General features: G+C 41.1%; 1 protein-coding gene across 3 annotated transcripts in view; it reads left to right on the top strand.

Annotated features, from left to right (window-relative positions):
- DAAM1 (dishevelled associated activator of morphogenesis 1) overlaps positions 1 to 15,792 on the top strand; it is a 182,948-nt gene that overhangs the window by 161,127 nt on the left and 6,029 nt on the right. For 2 of the 3 annotated variants that reach the window (XM_005900855.3, XM_070377764.1), the window contains exons 18-23: positions 850 to 956; positions 2,747 to 2,835; positions 6,673 to 6,841; positions 10,062 to 10,169; positions 12,032 to 12,092; positions 14,925 to 15,056. In XM_005900855.3, coding sequence (XP_005900917.2) covers positions 850 to 956; positions 2,747 to 2,835; positions 6,673 to 6,841; positions 10,062 to 10,169; positions 12,032 to 12,092; positions 14,925 to 15,056 — 666 coding nt within the window. The remainder of the gene's footprint in view (positions 1 to 849; positions 957 to 2,746; positions 2,836 to 6,672; positions 6,842 to 10,061; positions 10,170 to 12,031; positions 12,093 to 14,924; positions 15,057 to 15,792) is intronic. The other variant, XR_011465631.1, reaches the window with a different exon arrangement.

Raw genomic sequence — 15,792 nt, 5'->3', positions numbered from 1 at the left:
CTTCTGTGTCCTTCTCACCCAGCTCTACATAGAGCAAACAAGGAGATGGAATTAGATGAGCCCAAGAAATAAGCAAATTGATTGGAAAATACACACAGAATTACTCATTCCAGCATGATGTATAGAAGAAAAAAAAAAAAGACAGCTGGAAGTCAAGACCCAAGTTCTATTTCTGAATATCATATGCACTTGTTTTATAATGCTGGGGAAGTGGCCTAATCTCTAGTATTGAATCTCTAAGGTCCGTCTAATGGTCTCTGTAAAGTAGGTCTGGGAAAGAACTTCTCGATTGTGAATGAGAGGCATTAAAGAACAGATAGGTACCAGAAATGAATCTTACACCTGTTTAACTACTTTCAAGTAAAAATAGAAAAGTTTTCGCACCCATTTTGATTGAAATATACATCACTATAAATTTAAGGTGTATGGCGTAATGGTTTGACTATCAAATTTGAAATGGTTTCCATACTGTTAAGTTAGCACCTGTCATTTCTTATATATAAAATATTTTTAAAGCAAAAGTTTTTCTTCCTTTGTGATGAGAACTTTCAGGATTTACTCTGTTAATAGCTTTCATATATATCAAGAAGCAGGGCTAATTATAACCATCATGTTGTACATTACACCCCCAGTACCGGTTTATCTTGTAACTGGAAGTTTGTACCTTTTGGCCACCTAAATGGAAAGATTTTATCACTTCTATTGTATCGTAACAGTCACCTATGAGGAGAGCTTATAAATTAAAAAATTAAATTTTCATCATGGGACAAATTTAACTGAAAGGGTGAAAAATTAGGACAAGAATTTAAATTATAAACCGCAGTTTTAATATTTGTGTGTACTTTCTAGCTCTTGAAATTTGTTCCTGAAAAAAGTGATATTGACCTGTTGGAAGAACATAAACATGAACTAGATCGGATGGCCAAGGCTGACAGATTCCTTTTTGAGATGAGCAGGTGAGTTTGAAAATGTTTCAAAAGCAAAGATGCCCCTGGCCTTTCTAAGGAAGTGAAACTTTTGATTCCTGTTGAATTATCTGGGCCAATTAACCTGGCTTAATTTGAAGTCTTTTTAAATCCCTCAAATCTGAGTTGTGTGGAACTTGACTGTTCTGTTTTGTGTGTTCTTGCCCATGGGTAAGCCAGGGTCAGGGTTTCTTCACAATTATCTCTATCTCTGGGCCTCTGACTCATGTACTTTGACCTAATCAAGTCATAACTTTTCCTGGTTCCAGTCAGCGTCATCCTTCTTACCATTTTGATCTCTTGGGATTCTAGCTCATTCTTCCTTGTACTTCAACATCTCAAGGTTGTTGTAAAATAGAAAACAGTGGACAGACTCAAAGGTAACAGCCTGGAGCCCACATAACAAAATAGCCAGGGCCTAGATGTCAAATCATGACACATGCAGACATCACTAATCAATCATGGCACTCTTCCCATGGAGCCTTGGCAAGCTTTCTCAGCCCTTCTCCAGAAAGCCCCACAGCAGCCTCTGCTCCGTAATTGAATTTGGCATGTGAGCTGAGTCGATTTGCCCTCCCAGGCCTAGCGAATTGATTCTGCATTAGGCAAGAACCAGTGGTCTTGAAACTCTCAGTCAACCTCAGGACAGAGTGCCTCCCCTGAGTGCCGATGGCCTACGTGGTGGTGAAGGTAAACATGCCTCTCACTCTACATTTCTGCTGTGTCTGAACTTATTTTTGTTTCATCTCAACTTGCCATTTCATATACTACTGTAGAATAAAGGATGATTTTGAAATTTTGACAGGTGTGCATTTGTCCCTTCATGTGGACAAATATATGACCACAGTAGCTGCCACTTAGTAACTGTCTAGGTCTTTGCATGCATCTTAATCCTTCTATCAGCACTCCCAGGAGGGCTGTCAGGCAGGGAAATATTTTTTGCCAACTAATGGAGGAGTTAAGGTTCCTGTTCAAGGTCACTGAATAAGAACAGAACCTGGGCTGCATCTGTCTGATTATATGGCATAGTTTTGGATGAGAGCTGATCCCTGGTCCTCCTAAACTGAAGTTTCCACTGAAGAGCAGATCAAGCAGTGATTTCAGAAGGTCTGGCAGAAGTGCCCACTCTCACCCACTCAGAAACACCAGGCAGCCTGTCCTGGTGGCAGTCAGAGGCCAGTTCCCTGTTATCTCTAGGTGCTAGTTGCTCTCCTGGAAAGCAGAGCTTTCCAGTTCTGAGGGGCACAGATAGGGAGCCAGCTGTGAAGAAAGAGGAAGGTGTAGGGAGAGACGGTGTAAGGAAAGAAGCCTGGAGACAAGTTTTACCCTACAGTTCTGCCAAAGACAAACTTTGTAGAAAGTGAGGCAGCACAGGAGGAGGGCAGGCATCAGCCTCTTATTTGCAGCAGCAGAGGGGAGTCTTTACATTTTCATTCCTTTTTATCTCTTTTCTGTTCTCAAGAGCTGCTGGGACTCTGAGGAAGAGAAGGGGGCTTCAGTCAAGAGCAGTTAGCTCCCAGTTGCTTTTAGCGACTGCCTGAGCTGATCGGAGCTGAGGACCTGCTGCCCTTGCTGGAACACGCCCTGTAGGGCAGTGGGAAGAAGTGGGTTCTGCAGGCATGGTTGGGCTCAGGCCCTGTGCTTCTGTCCCGGAGAGGAACTCTCTAGGCAGGGAGGAGGGAGGAGAAGGGGGGAAGGCAGCACAGGTGCTCCAAGGTACTGTCACCTTTGAGGGAATATAGGTGTATTAAGTGTTCATTAGTTAATGCTTGCTCTTACAGAATTAATCATTATCAACAAAGACTGCAATCGCTGTACTTCAAAAAGAAGTTCGCAGAGCGTGTAGCAGAAGTGAAACCCAAAGTAGAAGGTAAAGTCAAGTCCCTCAGAATGGAAATGCTATTCATCCCAAGTGCATGCAAGTGCATATAGTCAATAGAATCCCTTTGGTAATTTTTTTTTCCCTTGAAATCTGTTGGAATTCTGGCAGATAATTACTTAAGGTCTGCATTCAGCTTGCTGGCCTAGCCTGAGTACTGGAGCTCACGCACAACCCCTGGGCTTTTGCTCTCTGGGTATTGGTGAGGAATTTGATTGCTACTGACACCAAACCTACAGTTATCTTTCTTACAATGGGGCCTTACTGGATTTTTCTTTTTTTTTTTTAATTAATTTGTTTTTTGGAGGCTAATTACAACATTGTATTGGTTTTGCCATACGTCGACATGAATCCACCACGGATTCATGTGTACATGTATTCCCCATCCTGAACCCCCGTCCCACTTCCCTCCCCATCCCCTCCCTCTGGGTCATCCCAGTGCACCAGCCCCGAGCACCCTGTATCATGCATCGAACCTGGACTGGCAATCCATTTCACATATGATAATATACATGTTTCAATGCCATTCTCCCAAACCATCCCACCCTCGCCCTCTCCCACAGAGTCCAAAAGACTGTTTTATATATCTGTGTCTCTTTTGCTGTCTCGCATACAGGGTTATCATTACCATGTTTGTAAATTTCATATATATGTGTTAGTATACTGTATTGGTGTCTTTCTTTCTGGCTTACTTCACTCTGTATAACAGGCTCCAGTTTCATCCACCTCATTAGAACTGATCAAATGTATTCTTTTTAATGGCTGAGTAATACTCCATTGTGTATATGTACCACAGCTTTCTTATCCATTCATCCACTGATGGACATCTAGGTTGCTTCCATGTCCTGGCTATTATAAACAGTGCTGCGATGAACATTGGGGTACACGTGTCTCTTTCAATTCCGGTTTCCTCGGTGTGTATGCCCAGCAGTGGGATTGCTGGGTCATATGGCAGTTCTATTTCCAGTTTTTTAAGGAATCTCCATACTGTTCTCCATAGTGGCTGTACTAGTTTGCATTCCCATCAACAGTGTAAGAGGGTTCCCTTTTCTCCACACCTCTCCAGTATTTATTGCTTGTAGAATTTTGGATAGCAGCCATTCTGACTGGCGTAAAATGGTACCTCATCGTGGTTTTGATTTACATTTCTCTGATAATGAGTGATGTTGAGCATCTTTTCATGTGTTTGTTAGCCATCTGTATGTCTTCTTTGGAGAAATGTCTGTTTAGTTTTTTGGCTTATTTTTTGATTGGGTCATTTATTTTTCTGGAATTGAGCTGCAGGAGTTGCTTGTATATTTTTGAGATTAATTCTTTGTCAGGTGCTTCGTTTGCTATTATTTTCTCCCATTCTGAAGGATGTCTTTTCACCTTGCTTATAGTTTCCTTCATTGTGCAAAATATTTTAGCTTAATTAGGTCTCATTTGTTTATTTTTGCTTTTATTTCCAATATTCTGGGAGGTGGGTCATAGAGGATCCTGCTGTGATTTATGTCAGAGAATGTTTTGCCTATGTTCTCCTCTAGGAGTTTTATAGTTTCTGGTCTTACATTTAGATCTTTAATCCATTTTGAGTTTATTTTTGTGTATGGTGTTAGAAAGTGTTCTAGTTTCATTTTTTTACAAGTGACTGACCAGTTTTCCCAGCACCACTTGTTAAAGAGATTGTCTTTAATCCATTGTATATTCTTGCCTCCTTTGTCGAAGATAAGGTGACCATAGGTGCATGGATTTATCTCTGGGCTTTTATTTTGTTCCATTGATCTATATTTCTGTCTTTGTGCCAGTACCATACTGTCTTGATGACTGTGGCTTTGTAGTAGAGCCTGAAGTCAGGCAGGTTGATTCCTCCAGTTCCATTCTTTTTTCTCAAGATTGTTTTGGATATTCAAGGTTTTTTGTATTTCCATACAAATTGTGAAATTATTTGATCTAGTTCTGTGAAAAATACCATTGGTAGCTTGATAGGGATTGCTTTGAATCTATAGATTGCTTTGGGTAGTATACTCATTTTCACTATATTGATTCTTCCAATCCATGAACACGGTATATTTCTCTATCTATTTGTGTCCTCTTTGATTTCTTTCACTAGTGTTTTATAGTTTTCTATATATAGGTCTTTTGTTTCTTTAGGTAGATATAGTCCTAAGTATTTTATTCTTTTCATTGCAATGGTGAACGGAATTGTTTCCTTAATTTCTCTTTCTGTTTTCTCATTGTTAGTGTATAAGAATGCAAGGGATTTCTGTGTGTTGATTTTATATCCTGCAACTTTACTATATTCATTAATTAGCTCTAGTAATTTTCTGGTGGAGTCATTAGGTTAGGGTTTTCTATGTAGAGGATCATGTCATCTGCAAACAGTGAGAGTTTTACTTCTTTTCCAATCTGGGTTCCTTTTATTTCTTTTTCTGCTCTGATTGCTGTGGCCAAAACTTCCAAAACTATGTTGAATAGTAGTGGTGAGAGTGGGCACCCTTGTCTTGTTCCTGCCTTTAGGGGAAATGCTTTCAGTTTTTCACCTTTGAGGATAATGTTTGCTGTGGGTTTGTCATATATAGCTTTTATTATGTTGAGGTATGTTCCTTCTATTCCTGCTTTCTGGAGGGTTTTTTTTTATTTTTATCATAAATGGATATTGAATTTTGTCAAAGGCTTTCTTTGCATCTATTGAGATAATCATATGGTTTTTATTTTTCAATTTGTTAATATGGTGTATTACATTGATTGATTTGTGGATATTGAAGAATCCTTGCATCCCTGGGATAAAGCCCACTTGGTCACGATGTATGATCTCTTTAATATGTTGTTGGATTCTGTTTGCTAGAGTTTTGTTAAGGATTTTTGCATCTATGTTCATCAGTGATATTGGCCTGTAGTTTTCTTTTTTTGTGGCATCTTTGTCAGGTTTTGGTATTAGGGTGATGGTGGCCTCATAGAATGGGTTTGGAAGTTTACCTTCCTCTGCAATTTTCTGGAAGAGTTTGAGTAGGATAGGTGTTAGCTCTTCTCTAAATTTTTGGTAGAATTCAGCTGTGAAGCCATCTGGTCCTAGGCTTTTGTTTGCTGGAAGATTTCTGATTACAGTTTCAATTTCCGTGCTTGTAATGGGTCTGTTAAGAGTGTCCATTTCTTCCTGGTTCAGTTTTGGAAAGTTGTACTTTTCTAAGAATTTGTCCATTTCTTCCAAGTTGTCCATTTTATTGGCATATAGCTGCTGATAGTAGTCTCTTATGATCCTTTGTATTTCTGTGTTGTCTGTTGTGATCTCTCCATTTTTATTTCTAATTTTGTTGATTTGAATCTTACTGGATTTTTCTAAAGGAAGATTTGAGGCTGGTAGGTGGTTTGATTTTGAGGCTGTTTGAAATGTGGGCAACTTATGAGCCCAGCACAGAGTGCAGGCTGGCCTTGGGGCCCTGATGACACCTGCCAGCTGTGACATGTCACACGTGTGCCCAGTTTTTCTACTGGTGAAATTGGTCAATAGTCCTGTGATCTGACTCACACACCAGGCAAGAAAGGGTCTGCAAAGGAATGTGGAAAATGCAATCGACGCTCTATGTATTCCTAACTGCTTACGGTCGGTGAATCAACCAGGAAAAAGAAAGGCTGGGATTGTGCAGCTGCCTCTGGGTCTCTTGAACAACCTGAGCTGACTCTCCTGGCCCCCTCGTGTCTTGCTTCTGGTATAGGTGTTCAGAAAGTGCTCCCAGGTAATCTAATGACCCCATCTTACATCTTTGGTATCTGTTATCGGGTGTGGATTTAGGATGAGTATCACTGAAAAGTCTTGGTTGTAATAGTTTTGTGTATTTTGTTTTGAAGCAATTCGTTCTGGCTCAGAAGAGGTGTTTAGGAGTGGTGCCCTGAAGCAGTTGCTGGAAGTGGTTTTGGCGTTTGGAAATTACATGAATAAAGGCCAAAGAGGCAATGCGTATGGATTCAAGATATCCAGCCTAAATAAGATTGCCGACACCAAATCCAGTATTGACAAGTAAGTATGGAGAACCTGAGCACGTAGGTCGGGGCTCAGCTGTATAACTCTGGGCCTCCTGACACTCAAGTGTCTGGTCTGCACTTTCTCCTTCTTGTCCTCCTCTGACACTGATCCTTTCTTACCTCAGGACCACGCGAATCCCAAGTTCCCACTGGGCCAGTTATCCTTTATTTTCATTCCACAAGGATATCATCTAGTCCAAGTTTTTTGTGTTTTGGGTTTTCTCAGGTAAACATTTTGTATCGTGTAATATGTGAAAGGCAAGTTCACACACTGGAAATACACTGCTAGATGAGGTTTCACAAATTGAACAGATCTGTGTAAGTAGTGACCAGATCAAGAAACAGAGCATTACCAGCATCCTAATAGTCTCCTCGTGACCTCTCCTAATTGCTACTCCTCCACAAAGATAAACTAGCAGCTGAGGATAGAATGTGAGGCTTGCTGGCTTTTTAGATTGTGTTTTCCTTAGTACCTGGAAGCAAGCAGCTATATGAAAAGATGAGGGTATACATGCGTTCTGGCTGTTGGTGTTCAGCTGTTCATCCCAAGACTCATTAAAATGCTTCCTAGAAAGTGTGTTTTAAGTGAACAAGTGAACAGATTCTTGTTAGAGACACCAGGATGTGAAAATGCACTGGTGTCATTTACTGGCAAGGGCATTAGGCATATTAACTCTAGCTTCTCTGAGAACTGTAGTTCTCTAAGGTTCTCACTGTCTTGGAAGGAATTGTTTCTAAGGTAAACTTCTCTGTAACCTGAATTCTTTTTAGAAATACTTCTCTTCACCCTAATTATTCCCAACTAGTGAGCTTTTTACTCTGTATTTTCTATAGGGTTAGTGAAGCATAGCATAATGGCAACCTTGAATCCATCCTATAAGAAATAAGCAGTGTGTTTAGTTGTAGAGCTAAGCCTTATTTTTACATTGTGTAGAAATAGATTAACAAAGGGCAGCTGATAGATTCTGTCACCACCACCTTATTTTTAATGTAAGCACTCGATCCTTTCAGAGCCGTTTCACATGTGCTTGTCACAACAGCCTGTGAAGTCTCCAGGCCAAGTGCTATATCACCTGTTGTCAGATAAAGAAACGGAGGCCAGGGTCAGGGTCAGGTGTCTCATTTAGCTTGTCTGAGGTCACAGCCTGTTTGGCCTTACAGATATTTGACAACTGTTCTAGTGGTCTGCCCACAGCTTTCCTCTACCAATAGGCAGATTTTATTTGAAAGTTGTAGTAGATAACTGCAGCATCTTACTTGCATGTGAAAGGCCAGCCATCTTTTAAGGAAGGGAGTTCTCTTCCCCTGAGCTTATAGGTTGGGGCAGAAGAAAACCCTCACCACCCGTCACAGGTGGAGGGCCTCTCCACACACAGGTGTGCACACATACCATGCCCTTAATACCCTTTGCATCCCACCCTTCCAACTTACTGATAACCGGGCACTTACTACATGATTATCTACTAGTTAATATAAAAATAAAAAGGCTAAGTACACAGTTAGCCTTTTCAAAACATTAATAAACAAAACCATTTCTGATCTTTTTCTTTTCCCTCTTCACTCTGCATTATAGGCTTGTTTATGGTAATGACCAGAGAATAATCCAATGTGAGATGTCTAGTTAGTTTTTATTATTCAAGAATTTATATTCATTCACATCAGGTGTTATTTGGATAACAGACAAATATAGAAACTGATCTAGTTTTAAGTCTTTCTCCACACAAAAAGTATATATGATTAATTAAATACATTTATTTCTCTGAAATAATGAAGGAAAACAGCATTAGTCTTTCTCATGATGGGCTCTGGAATTTGCCCCTCATGCAACCAGCACATGGCAGACACATAGATTCTGTGAATGGCAAAATTGAAATGGAACAATACAGCTGAACATCTGCAAAATAAGTGACCAGAACTATTAGCTACTGTTTTACTTTGCTGAACAATGGTTCTCTAATTATTGAGAGCAAGAAAAATAAGGGGAAATTTTTTTCCACGTGAGCCAGTTATCTCAGAGGAATAGGATTGCATTGACTTCTAGGAAGCTACAAGGGTAACCAGAAATGGTTTGCATTGATATGGAAAAAAATTGTTTGCCAACTTTGCTTCACTTTAGTTGCTGGGGAGACTGTTGTGACTTAGCCTTGTGAATTAGCAAACTGCCTAAAAATTATGGAAATGGTTTTTAAGCAATGTATTTGTGTCCTCCTAATTATGGTAACTTTCAACAGACTAAGTGGTTCTTGATCTTGGCTGTTAGACTCAATGGGAAGTTTTTAAAAATACTCAGCCTGGCTCCCACTTCATTCCAACTGATGAATCCCAGGTTGGCACAGGCATCTGGGATTCACGTGATTGTAGTGTGCATTGGAGTCGGGGACAGGGGACCAGACTCCTATGGCGTGGCCTCATGGATACAGTTATCAGATGCCTGCCTTTTCAGCCCAGGTCAGTCAGGGTTCAGCCCTGTCAACACTGAAGAGGGAGCCAGTTATGCAGTTAGGAGCTGAAGTGTTGCTAAAATTAGGCTGCGAGGATATCATACCCATGATGGCATAGTCCTGGCCCAGTTCCAGGCCCTTCCCTGAAATGGGGGGGGGCTTCCTAACTTTCCAGCCACCCTTTGCTGCAGCAGCAAAACAGATGAGGTCAGAGGGGGAAAGAGAAAAACAAACGAGTCAAAAGGGGAAAATGTTATCCCCCAGACCAAAGAAACCTTAAATGAGAATTCTCAGTGATTCCCATCTGTGGGTCGCTGGTCTGTACTCTCAGACTTGAAAATTAACTGTCCTCTTTGGTGCATTAGACAGACATCCCTCACTCCCCACCCGACCCTGCTTTGTTCTGAACTGCCAGGGCAGGTCTCATCTTTGGGTGGATGCACTGTGAAGGGATGTCCCCACTGGCAATGGTTCAGACTCATTTTCATCACTCATCGCATCACCCAGATTTGGAAGCGTCCTCATTATGGGCCAAAAATGTAATTCTCATCCCCTGCCCTTCCGTTTCAGAAGATGTGTGCCTCTTTTGACATCTATTTATGTAAATCCCATAAATACTCTCCTCTTATCCCTTTCTCTTGAATTCCTGCTTTACAGGAACCTCCAAATTTTGAAAGTAATGCAGGATACAGCTTTCTTTTGGAATCAGACACTTGAATATGCAAATCATATGCCGATATCAACCATGTTTAATACTCTCTCCTCTAACTGTAGGAACATTACACTTTTGCACTATCTCATCACTATCGTGGAAAATAAATACCCCAAGGTTCTCAATCTAAATGAGGAGCTGCGGGACATTCCTCAAGCAGCAAAAGTAAAGTAAGTACTAACACTGAATCGTTTCAGCTTTTCAAATCCCTTGCTTTAGCCATTGAGATAGTGTTACCTTAAGAGGGTCCTTCTGTCTTGCTTTCCCCTGAATAGTATACTTCAGCTTTCCCCTGAAGTAGTTTGAATCATTTCCAAGTCACCCAGATGTATTACATAATTTTGAATATATGATTAACTCTTGAAGAAGGGAGTTATGGGTGCCAACACACTCCCTAACGCCCACGCACAGTTTGAAAATCCAACATATAACTTTATAATTGACCCTTCCTATACGAGTTCCTCCACATCCATGGTTCCACATCTGAGGAATCAGTCAGCCACAAATCACTTAGTCCATAATTACTGGGGAAAAAATGATGTGTAAGTGACCCTCACAGTTCACACCTGTGTTGTTCAAGGTATTGTTGAACCATACTGTGAGCGTATGTTGTGTATACTTGTTCTAGCTGTTTTGGCATACTCCTGGATACAGTTTTTAACTTCTGCAAAACCTAATTTTCTGAGTTACGAAGATACAGGGAAGAAATGTGGTTTCACTAGTTGGAAGGGGTGGTTCTCTTAAAATACAGGTGGGAGCACCCTTAGTTAAATGAGAATATGAGGATTTGTCGTTAAGCAAACAGAAGTGCTGCAGGTCAGGGCGTTGCTGGTATCAATTTTCCCAGGTGCCTACACTCCCAGAAACCAAGCAGCCTTTTAATGGAAAGCAGTCTTTATGCAAATGAAGGAATACAAATAAAGTGGAAAGACGCCAGGTTTTCCCCATAAACTTCACACCACTTTTCAGAGACCTCGTGAGGGGCATGCACTTTTCCTTGCTGCTCTTCTATTGCACCCAGCTCCTCTCCCCCCTTAAAAAAAAATACTTTAAACTGCATCTTTTTGCAGTCATTTTGAAAAATCTGATGAGCAGCCTAATTTTTTTCCTCTGTAGAGTTTGGGAGAAATGTACCATGATGTAAGGCATGCAATTAAAATGTGAAGGTAAATGAAGTATTGGCGAATTTGTTTACTTGTGAATTCTCTGTGAGAATGGTTATAATCTCTAATGTTTAAAGCCATCAAATAAAAAGCATTATGAGAAAAGTCTAGGAAACTTCGTTTTAAAAAAAAACAACAAAAATGAAAACTAAGAAAAATCATTTTTGATTGAAATGTAGGCTATCACCTTGTAGTATTCATACTATCAGTGAAAGTGAAAGTCACTCAGTGATGTCTGACTCTCTGCGATCCCAAGGACTATACAGTCCATGGAATTCTCCAGGCCAGAATACTGGAGTGGGTAGCCTTTCCCTTCTCCAGGGGATCTTCCCAACCCAGGAATCTAACTGGGGTCTCCTGCATTGCAGGCAGATTCTTTACCAGCTGAGCCACATGGGAAGCCCTCAGACTATCAGAGTTTTCTTGAAAAGCAATACAGTAATGATGAGCACAGCACACACATGCCTGTGCCTCAGCTCTTTCTTCCCCTTGTCCAAAGGAAGTCACACGTGGCAAGAAATTTATTTCTACATACCATAATTTGCTTAAGTGAGATTTTTGTGAGATTAAAACGTCATATTTCTATTCTGTTCTTTTTATCCAATATACCTATATATATCTCTCCCTCTCATACCTGCTGGCTATGGAAAACAAGAAACATAATCCATATAAGTTTAAAATGTTGCTGTCTTTCTGTGAGATCTGAATGCTGAAGAGAATTTTAAGCATTTAAAATGAATTTTAATTTAAAAATTTTAAACACTTAAAATAGTGTGGATGACCAAGAATGAAATATTTAAACTCATTGTACATTTAATTCACAAGTATAAGTCTCATGTTAGTTACTAAAATGCTGCCATTTACAACAGCATGACTGAGCTGGACAAAGAAATAAGCACGTTGAGAAGTGGCCTGAAAGCAGTAGAGATGGTGAGTCTGTCTCTGTTTCTTGTTCTAATTCCCAGTCTTGTCATTACTGGTGTCCAGCGGAGGAGTTGCCAGTTGCCTTGGCATGCTGGTATGCTCGGGAGAAACATTTACTATTAAAAATAAAATGCAAAAACAGAGACGCAAAGGCAGACTGTGTTTAGCCTGGCGACACAGCAGCGGGCATCACGGGAGCTGGGACACTGGACCCAGGGTTCTACCACTTTGCTACCTGTGACGTAGGACTTGTGACAGTGGATTGGGCTAGAGACTCTTCAAGGTCTGCTCAGTGCTCCTGTTCTCTTGATAAATGTTCACTGTCAGTAGAGCAGTGGAACTTCTCTGTCGTCTTTGCATTGACCCTTTGGGGAGAATGCATTGAACACTTTAAGGGTACAGTCCATTCTTAAGGCGAGGAGATCACGATGGCTCAGAATGCTTGCCCTCCACGTGTTACAGTGGCCAGGAGCAGTCAGTCCAGTTTACCTCCTGTAAAGTGATGACAAAGGTGCCTTTCAAAGGAAGGTGGTGATTTAGGTTAGCCTGGGCCTTAGGGAATAGCTGGCGTGTGTGAGAGGAAGTATCTCTTCTAGATGAGATGAACTTCAAGCTACGGCTTAGAAGGAGGGAGAGTGAGCTTAGGTACAGAGGAGGGAAGCCGCCCAAGTCTACGAGATGACCTAAGCCCGGGCTCCATGGAAGGAAAGCAGATCAGAGTGCTGGAGGAAGAGGAGCCAGTGGCCTTAACCCTGATTTGAGGGCGCGGTGCCCCGTGGGTACCACACGGGGGCTGTCACCAAGATGGAGACAGATTAGGGTGGAAGCCTCGCTCCCAAGAGCAGACAGGGCTCTGGCCTGGCCCTTGGTGCAGGAGGCTGGTTTACAGGCAGCTCGGGAAGGTGCCCCACAGATCAACTTATGGGTAACACCAAAAGGACCCTCCTCCTGCTTGTAAAACTGCCATAGAAAGTAGTTGGCATCATTAAGAAGCTCTAATACAAATTAAAGTCACGATGCTAATCTTTTCTGTTTTTAATAAATTAAGGAGCATGTGAGGTTTTCTCTTTTTCCCTTTTTTGGGGGGAGGAAGAAGAAAGACGTGGTGGGTAGGCCACTGTTTAAAAAGTGCAGGAGATGAATTGAGTGCACTGTTTTCCCAGCCCTGTGGCTGGGAGACTATAAAGGAGCGTGGCACATGGTCCTCGGCTTTCACAGGCCAAACAGGGTAAGGGCGGTTTGGGACAAAGCTTGTTTATAGCCTTCATTCTGCTGTATTTCCTCCCAGTGGAAAGCTTTCTTGAGACTAGCATGGCAGCTATGACAGCCCTAAAGTCTGATAATGGATGCTCTGAGGCCTGCATCTGAGCTAGTTCAGAACAAGGCATAAGACAGGGGTCCCAAGGAAGTTGTGTGTTTGAGGGATTTATTAAAGGTCATTTTGCTGAAATCTCTCTAGCCCCTGGGTCATGTACACTGTAACACACTCTTCATAGGAAACGGCCTACAGCAGCTTCTCTCTACCCCCGGCAGCTTAAATGTTAAGAGGGAGGAAATATTGGGGGGCAGACTTTAACCTGTACAAATATTCATGTGTCCCAACTGTGCATTGCACAAGTCAGTCATACTGTTGGAAAGATATCAAAGGTGGAATTCTCATGAAATTATACATTCATGAAACACATTAAAATTGTTTTCACATCTCTGCACCTCACATATATAACTCCCTTACCAACCCAAGGACTAGAATTGTGGCAATTTCTTTTAATCAGAGCAAGTTCCATAAAAGTTTCCACTTTTATTTCACTTGATTCCCCTGGTAATATGTATATTGCCCTCCTTTTATGAGTGAAGAAACTAAGGCCCAGGCTACTTGCCATGGATAAAAACCAAGTCAGTGGTTGAGCTGAATCAACCCCTAGCTTGTGACCTCTACTCTCCTACTTGTTAGACTCTCTGCCATAGCAGGTATGGAAGAAAATAGAGATCCAGAATAAGTCAATAGATACACAGAGAAGTTGTTACTGAGACCCTGGAGTTAGAGGTTGAGTTCAAATTTTGGCTGTATCACTTATCAGCTACTTGACTTTGAGCAAAGAATGCCTCTGAACCTCAATTTATGTGTCAATACAATTGGCATAATAATTGAACACTCATAGAGGTTTTGTGGAATGAAATAGGAGAATGCATCTGGAAATGGTTTAAGTTATTATTGAAATGAAATTTGAATAAGCTGTGTTCATCACCATGGTAATGGAGAGGATGGCTAATTAACACGACACTAACACCTCTACCTGACTGTTCACAAAACCCGAATGGTATGGATGAGAAGAAAAATGGCATTACAGTGCCAAACGCTACAGCTGAAATTCTACTGACCTAGATATCACAGCTTATGAAATAAGTAGACTCGGCAGATACAGAAAAAAGGGGAAAAAATCAAGACACCAGAGTTCTGAGCACAGAATATCTACAAATTCTCTTGCTTTCAGTCACAAACCCTTTTAATCCAACTTGCTCTCCATTATTTAACTTCTATGAATTTTATCCAAATGTTAATCTGCTTACATTCTAAAGCCAGTATACAAAAACCACACCAATAAAGTACTCGGATGACCGGTTAAATTGCATTTTGCAAATGTGTTTACACACATGGGCATGACTCTGGCAGGGTGGGCAGAAGCAGAGCAGGACATGAACTATCATTAAGACGTTTCTGCAGTAGTTTTGATGTGTTTGCCGTTCTGACTTTTATTAAATTTGAGGCATAAGGGAAATGAAACAAGGTGCGTCTGCATCTGAAGCCTACGTTGACATTATCCATTCCCTGTGTTTAAGGAGCTGGAATATCAGAAGTCTCAGCCCTCACAGCCCGGAGATAAGTTTGTGTCTGTTGTCAGCCAGTTCATCACTGTAGCCAGCTTCAGCTTCTCTGACGTTGAAGATCTTCTAGCAGAAGCCAAAGACTTGGTAAGTTTTCCCTTGCGCACTGAGTGTTGCTCGACAGGGCTGGTACTCTCAGGTATTACAATTACTCTTTCATTTCTAGGACTGTGATCAGTTGAAACACACACTTTCTAACTGGCCTGCATCTCTTTAGATTAGTCAGACCTTGGAGTATCTGAACGGTGTTAAACCAGTGAATACTGTGACAGCTTTTTCTTGGTTATTATTGGGCCGAAGCCTTGTGCTTCAGAAACGTGTAAGATGCTCTCCTTACAAGAGCAGATAAGAGACAGGAGAACAGGGTGTTCCCTCTTTAAATCTCTAGAAGAACTTACTAAATGATAGGCACTTTAATTCACAGCCTCGTCACAAAAGGTATAAATAGGACTTTTAAAATGAATTTTGCTATTTACAAAATCTTGTTTTCCTATAAAGGAAAAGTTTTCATTGACAAATACCCAACACCTTAAAATCCCACTACCCCATCTCACAGTCTCTCTCTAGTTATTTCCTTTTCCAGAATTCACACACATTCATATTCCCGTGCACGTTCTCTCATCCTCTTCTTGTTAATAAATGACAGCAAGCAGCTACCCACCCACCCTATTGAGTTCGTCCACAGTGCCCATTTTTCAGCTGTGACAACACTCTTTGCTTGAAACGTGACTCTTCCCCTTGAAACTTGAGTAATGAACCTCATTTTTCAGTTGTAGATATGGATGATTTTGTATGGAAGTGCACACGCACACTGGTTGGAGTT

Source organism: Bos mutus, chromosome 10 (assembly GCF_027580195.1).
Source record: "Bos mutus isolate GX-2022 chromosome 10, NWIPB_WYAK_1.1, whole genome shotgun sequence".
Lineage (NCBI taxonomy): Eukaryota > Metazoa > Chordata > Mammalia > Artiodactyla > Bovidae > Bos > Bos mutus.
Note: the sequence above shows the minus strand (reverse complement) of the source record. Positions and strands in the feature narration are given on the sequence as shown.